The sequence below is a fragment of the Protobothrops mucrosquamatus genome, unplaced genomic scaffold (assembly GCF_001527695.2).
Source record: "Protobothrops mucrosquamatus isolate PMUCROS unplaced genomic scaffold, P.Mucros_1.0 scaffold2047, whole genome shotgun sequence".
Classification (NCBI taxonomy): domain Eukaryota; kingdom Metazoa; phylum Chordata; class Lepidosauria; order Squamata; family Viperidae; genus Protobothrops; species Protobothrops mucrosquamatus.
Window position 1 is genome coordinate 69,365 of NW_015388154.1, and position 7,781 is coordinate 77,145.

Here is a 7,781-nt window from a genome sequence, read left to right on the forward strand (position 1 = left end):
ATCTTTAAATGTAAACGAAATTCCTTATTTGGGGCCTTATTGCTCTTTGGCAATGTATTTCTATGAATATGAATATCTGTATGTAATACTTTTTTACATATGTACGTATGTGGTGCATGAAAATATGTAGATTTACATAACCTTTTTGAAATATAGGATATTTCCTTTTAGGGACGCATTAAAAACCTTAATGAAGTGCAGAACAAGTTATCAAAAAGTCAGATGTGATCTTTCAAACATTACAAGATGTAATCTTTTTGTACTACATGTAACTATACTTCCTAACAAATATTTTAGTGTGTTAAGCAGAATGTTGTGTTCTTCCCATTACTTCTGAATGTTGGTAATTGGTAGAAAATGAGTCTTGAATTTCCTAAGAGATATAATCACTATGTTTAAGAAGCTATGGTTTACCCAGTCATGGGAAACAACTTTATTTGAATGTTTTATGCAAACTGGGATTTGTTCAGTCATCGTTTCTTAAATAAACCAGAACGAATCTTTGGAGATGAGCAAATTTTATTTTTATCTCCTGGTAGTCAGTTGTTATTAAGGAGTTTACGTTAACTGTAAATGACAGTTTTACTAGGCATTGTGAATATTTTTTCTTTATGGTATAATTTGTCTATGGGGATTTTGTGGATTGAGCTTTTTTAATGTGGAGAAATATGCCATTATTTTTGTTTTTTTTGTTTTTATCACTGTGACCTAAGGTGTGATATCCTTCTGGTAAAGCAGGCATGTCAAACTCGCGACGTTGTGTGACGTATCGCGACTTTTCTCCCATTGCCGGCAATGGGGTGGGCACAGTTTAGGCGTGACGCATCCGGCCCGGGGGCCGGCAGTTTGACATGCCTGTGGTAAAGGGATAGGAGTGTGCTATGTTTGTGTTGGGATTTTTTTTGGAAAGGTAAAGTCTCATTTTTCTTTATGGAAGTGTGGATGTATTTTTGCAGTGTGTATATTTTTTGTGTTTTTAATATTCTTATGCAATTGTATTTTTATTTAAAATATTTTTAAAGATTAGCATTATTAATCAATGTAAGAATATATCTAAAAGCAGCTACACAATTTTATAGAAACAAAGAATACAGAAACAAATTACTTACTTAATTTTTTATTTCCTACATTTTAAAAATAATATTGATTCAAGTAAGTATTTCAGATTTCCAGTGTTTTATTATAGTAAATCTGGCACACATATACATAAAAAATTAGGTTTTGCTATTGTCTTCAGAAATATGAGCAATAAAGCAATAAAGCTACACTAGTATTAGTTATTAAATACTGTTTTGTAATTTTTCCAGTTTCCTCAAAAAATCATCATAGGAGATGATAAACATGTAGCAGATTGACTTCCTATGTACTATTTTGATTACTATCTTGCCAAAATAATCTTTTATTAACATAATTGAGTTTTAAGGAGAGATAGTTTTAAGGAGAGATTTTGAATTTCCTCAAAAATTTTGAATCAGAAAATTTGAATCCAGAAAATTTTCTTATTGAAATGACTATGATTTAAATTAACCCCTTCATCTCAGTTTTCATAATCTGAAAAAACACTTGAGCTACATTATTTGATGTAAAAATATTAGGATTAGCTTATTTCACTGAGGTTTGACTGTTACAGTCCAAGAAATAAAAAAGCTTTAATATAGGAAGAAAAAATATTTTAATCGAAACTAAAGTTGGGCAATAGACAATAAAATAGAATGCAATAAACTCACCTGAAGTGGAACATCCTGCTTTTTATCTTTCTGGACCATAGCATTATCTGTTTTAATTATTTCTTGATGACTTTTTGAAATAGATTTAAAAGGATTTTTTTAGTTTGCGAGACACTCATTTGTGAGTGTGCTTGTAGGGTGCTGGCTGAGTCTGTATTTGTAAGGGTTTAGTTGACTGTGGGTGTGTATTTAAAAGACAGTTCTGAATTTTATATAGGATGTGGGCCTTTATGTTCCCTTCCACAAAATCGGCATTTTGTTCTTTATGTGTGATTTGGCATATGGAAGTTGTATTGCCATCTCTTTTGATAACAATGTTATGTTCAAGAAGAAATTCAGCACTGAAGGAAGATAACCGAACATAGTTAAGTGAAGATGCCTCGCAAGTATAGTAAGAAATAATTGCTATGTTCTCTGCAGCTTGCTTATTTGTATTAGGTTTATTTCATCATTTTCTTTTTTCTGCTTCTAGATATAATTTTCCTCTTGATTAAGTTGAATACATGAAAGGAGAATCTGGAAACCTTCTGTAAAAATATTTTTAATCAGACAGACCAGTGCTTTTTGTTAAAAGTAGCAGAAGGATATAAAACAACTTTTCTACTACCTTGTAGGCTAAGATGGGCTTTCGAGAAGGTGAAGGTCTTGGTAAATATGGCCAGGGAAGGCAAGAGATTGTGGAGACCTCACAACAAAAAGGAAGGCGTGGATTGGGGCTCATTCTGAAAGGATTTGATGGAGAGATGAACATCAGCTGGCAAGATGAGCCAGAGGTAATTACATTTCCTTTAAATCTCTTTCTGATATTCTGTTCTCAGAATGTCCCATTGTGAAGAGGTCTGGTAGATACTTACCTTTGCACTAGGGCAGCGATTCCCAACCTTTTCTATACCCCACACCCCCAGAATGCTTCTGATATATTCTTGCACCCCTTACAAAAGTTCAAAATAACGGCAACGAATTACGCATATACACTATAATTTTGAAAACCCAGTTTTTCGCACCCCCTGGAATATCGTCTCGCACCCCCAGGGGGTGTGAGCACCCCTGGTTGGGAACTCCTGCGCTAGTGACTCAAGTAAGGTTCATTTTAAAAATCCTCATTTGAGGATTTACTGTCTGAAATCAGATGCTGATTTCTCTTCTTCGATGAAGATAATGTTTTGATACCTATAATAATAGTAAGATTCTCTCCAAGCATTCTAGTAAACATTGAATTGAGGTTGGTTTTCTGATCTATGAGCTAGATTTATTATACTTATGACTCTCTTGAAATCTTCTTTCTCTTGTTCACAGGCTAGTGCTTATGAGCAAGTGGACTGGTGCCCAGAATGTACCACGGAAATTCCAGATGCTGAAGAAATGAAGGATTGGATGACAATAGGAAAGGTATTCAGGTTGCACAACAAGGGAAATAATCACCACCAAATCTTTATTACTGACATCTACAGTGTACAGTTCTAAAAAAGAAAGCAAAAATATTCTAGATAAAGAGATCTATAAATCAGAAGTAATAAAAAAGGTCTAAGAAAGAGAAAATACGTTAGTGTATTATGAAGATGCTTAAGCAGGGACTGCAAAATTAATAGAACACTTATAATACACAGATATAAAATGTTTATGTTTTGGTTCAGTGATTAAAAAAAAAAACCTACTCAAGAGATAAATAAATGTAATTAATTTGCTGGATAGCCCTGGGAATAAAAGAGCGATAGATGGATAATTTTTATTAATTTTTATCAATGACAAACAACATAGCATGAACGTAAATGTAAATTTCTTTACTTGCTTAGGTAAACAAAGAAAAGAAAATTAAATGCTGAGTTGGTTAAGAGTGAAAAAGTTCTAGTTAAATTCAGAAAGGTGCCCAAATATGCTAAAAAGATACTTCAGGTGGAAAATTATAGTAATAGTCTTAAACTATACCAAATGAGTCAAAGTTTTATTAAATATAATTGAATTGAAACTACGAAAGCATATTAAAAATAAATTTAATAACTGTAAATATAATTAAAATATCTTGATCATTTTAATCTTTTATTACAGTTACTGGTGAGACCTAAACTTCACATTTTAGTACATGATTTTAATGAAATCCTATTTAAATGAATTTCCACTGAAGGTTTCTCTCTCCCCCCCCCCAATATTTTAATTCTGTTCTTTCAGGGTGTCATACGTGGTTCCTTTTTATTTTACTTCTAGCCCATGTTTGCCAAGTGAACTTTGTAGCCATAGGACTGAGAATCTATAAGGCGTGGATAGCAATTATCATCATTCTTTAGCGTTATTTTATGAAAAGTACCTATAATCAGAATTGTTTTATTTTTCTATGTGCCAAAGAAGCCTTGTGGATATTTTTTTTGTGACTGGGATACATATTCATGCATTGTGCTTGGTACGCCCTTCTGAGTTCATACTCCTTCTGAACTAAGCAGGTTGATACACTTGAGTGTGTAGCTGGCTTGCCTTGTTTGTCAGTTTCAAATTATATAATACTGCCGCTTCACTCCTCTGATTACTGTATTTGTGAAAGCTTGAATAACTTGACAAGCTGTTTAAACACAGCAATGGGAAAAATCACATTTGCTCCAATGATATCCTCATTTTATAGAATGCCATTTGTCTGTCTGGCATAGACCACTGCTCTTCAATATTTACATGTTCTAAAAAGTGGCAGTGTAGCTGAGAATGTATGTAATAGCAGAGAGATGGATAGTTTTTTCCCCTCCATTGGATATTGGCATATTTTTAAATGATGAACTGACAACCACTGAGATACTATATTTTTAGGGGAGTTTATATAAGTTTGCTTTCTCCATATTGCTCAGACTACAAATATGCCATGGCTGCTACTTGCAGTGAATGGATCTGTCATTGTTCAGGTACTGAAAAATACAGTTAAGGTAGACTCCTTATTCCCATATCTGTAAGTACCATATTTCCTATTAATAGAAATAAATGACAGTGACAATGGTGGTGATGATAATAATAATGAAAATGATGTATTAAAATTATATGCTGTCCAACCCCCCCAAAAAAGTCTGGGAGATGTAGATATAGACTATTAGCATTGTCTATGTCTATGCATTGATCTTGGTATAAAATGAATATTTTGTTAGCCTTGCGTATGTATGTTAGGTGAATCTCAATTTCATGTAAAGTCTTAATAAATTGTCCATGTTGCTCTCCTAATTCCATGGAGTAGATTTTTGAAACCATATCAGGGGAAGGGACTTTGCAGGGGGAATAAGGATTGTTTCTATTCCAGTTCGGCTGCTGTAAGTCATTCTGTTGTTGTGAAGTACTAATAAGATATATTTTAAAAATAAACTTTGAAGTGTCAGCTTCATTTTCATATGTGGGCATTTTCAGTTAGCAAAAGTAATGTTTAGAGTATCATAAGATTCCTTTCTCCCTGCCCCACAAAGCTTTACTTTTTTGGACACATTTGTATGTGATAAGCAACAGTTTGGGGTCCCCATGATGGTTTTTATAGTAAGAGTGTTTATGTAGATTAAGTATCTCTTTTTGGCCAGGTGTTCCAAAATAGGGAACAATGCATTGATGATGATGAGGTTGTGAAACTATATCAGGGTGAGGTGTAAGGGCTTCCTTTCCTCATGCTCAATGGCTGAACATTTCTTATTTCAAGCACTCCTTAACCCCCCCCCCCAGTACCAAAAATGTGCACATTGTCTTAATGGGTTTTACATTGTAAGTTGTTCTGCCTTCACTGTTTTGGTTCATTCTTAAATTTTATTAAGAATACCACATCTTTCTAAAAAAAGGGTGATGATCTTATTACGGCTGCGTAATGATTCAGATTCAAATAGGAAATAATGATTCATGCAAATTGCACCAGTCAGCAACTCATTAAAAAAGGGCTTAGGCTGCTGTGGCCAGCAATCCTAGGAAGAGAAACATTTGATATAAGAGGTACCATCAAATGCAATTTGCAGGTCCTTCATGGTTCTGCATCACATTTTCTCTTTTTGAGCTGGGATCATTACATAGCCCTGATCTTAAGACAAATGCTTTTGCACATATTGATTCATTTCCCCCACATTTTGTTTTACAGAAGAAACTGGTGATTGATGATGAAACGGAATTCTGTGGAAAAGACCTTTTACACAACATGCTCCAATGCAAGGTGAATTTTATCTCTGCTGGTTGTGACACACTTAGAATAGAGTAGCTTCCAGTAACATGGAGGCTTAAGTGACTCCTTTATTTGTTTCCTCTCCTCCTTCTCTACTGAGTGTTAATAATGAGACTGAACTTTTGATGAGTTGCTTTAGATGAACAGTCTTAAACTTGTGTATATTTCAACTTAGTTTTCCCCCGTTTCCCCCTAACAAACAGAATACAAGAATAGTCTTACCCTGTTTGAATGAAGCTAGTTTGACTTCTACAGAAGAATGCATTCAGTGAAATCTCTTGAGGATGGCGCTCTGATAATATTGAAGTGGGCGCTGCTAAGGAAGAGTTTGTTGTTAGGTGATTGTGAAATTGCAGTCTGTGTGCAATATTATTGAGTCCAATCATAGAAAAATGAGTGCAAAGCACCAGTTTTTATACGAAGCCCTGATATTGTCTGATACTGATTTGATTTATATGAATTCCTGATAGTCACTTGATACTCACCCTTTTGTGGTGGAGGCCAGTTCCCCGTTTATTTTCAGAAGCTTCAGATTGACTCCCTGCTTTGACATCAGAGGCAGACTCTTACAGGGATCTTGCACTGAACAAGAGCCCACATTCAAAAGAAAAGGAGAAAAAGCACGGCAGTGGGTCTCCTGGAGCAGGGCCCCCCAACCCCCAGACCACGGCCTGTTCGGAACTGGGCCGCGCAAGCAAATCTCCATTTGTGCAAGCGCAAATGGAGCTGCATGTGCGCATGCCTACCGCTTACAAAGAACCATCCCCTCTTTCCTCTCCCGCCGCTGGGCCACCAAGCCAGAAAGGTTGGAGACCACTGTCTTAGAGAGGGTGGCAGCAAGGAAAAGAGAACTTTATTCAAGCAATTGAATAGTAATTGAGTTCTTGCCTGGCAAATAAGCCCCTTGAGTCCAATAAGTATATCCAATAAATATTATTGGAGCTCAGCCCTAGAGAAGAGAGCCATTGTGGAAAAATGTGCTGTCACGAGTGGGGAAGTGTGAATTAATGCATCCAGGCACAGAACTATGATCCAAAAACTGATTTCCTCTTCATCAAACTCTGATCATTCTGTCAGAGGGCCATTCCTAACCATTCAGGCTATAATAAGCTGTGCTCTAGAATATACTCTAACACAGTGGTTCTCAACCTTTTTAATGCCGCAACCCCCAACCGGTCGTAAGTTGAGGACTAAACCGGTCGTAAGTCGAGGACTACCCAACTGGTCGTAAGTCAAGGACTTTCCCTGCCCGGGAGCGCCGCGCATGCGTGGTTCCGCCCCCTGCGCCGGCCAAGGCGTAGCTGGCAAGCGGCAGAGACAGAGCAGGCCGACCACCAGCTGGCCCAGCCCAAGGGAGGTGAGGCACCCGCCAGAAAAGGGGAAAAAATGGCAGACAAAAAAAATGGCAGACAGCCTTGCTTGGCGACCCCCGTGAAATGGTCGATCGACCCCAAATGGGGTCGCGACCCATAGGTTGAGAACCGCTGCTCTAACAAATCCGAATTGAGGCATACCATTCCAGTTAGCATTTGGCCTTCTCTCCCACCAATGAGAACTGGACATAAGAATATTTCAACTCATGCAAGTTGTTCTTCTCTGTCCAGTGGGTAAAACCATTGGGGAGAGTTTCCCTTTAGAAAATATTTGCAGGGTAACATATTTTTCTTTTCATTATTTTAACAAACGATACCAAATAGAAAGATTCTGAGCAGATAATTTTGCCAGGCCAGTGCTTTAATTGCCAGAATGAAACTAGGGTTTGGGCTATGGCCCTTTCGTCCACCCAGGAAAAAGGAATATATTGCTTTTTCACATCCTCAGGTAGCAAGTCTCCTGTATTTAAGGGGAGAAGCAGAATGTTACACTTAGCCATAATTTCCTGTTCTTCTCTAATA

At 36.6% G+C, this 7,781-nt stretch overlaps 1 protein-coding gene across 1 annotated transcript in view; it reads left to right on the plus strand.

The window, feature by feature from the left end:
* CMTR1 (cap methyltransferase 1) overlaps nt 1-7,781 on the plus strand; it is a 42,846-nt gene that overhangs the window by 7,071 nt on the left and 27,994 nt on the right. Inside the window, exons 4-6 of the mRNA XM_015823918.1 lie at nt 2,342-2,500; nt 3,024-3,116; nt 5,806-5,877. Coding sequence (XP_015679404.1) covers nt 2,342-2,500; nt 3,024-3,116; nt 5,806-5,877 — 324 coding nt within the window. The remainder of the gene's footprint in view (nt 1-2,341; nt 2,501-3,023; nt 3,117-5,805; nt 5,878-7,781) is intronic.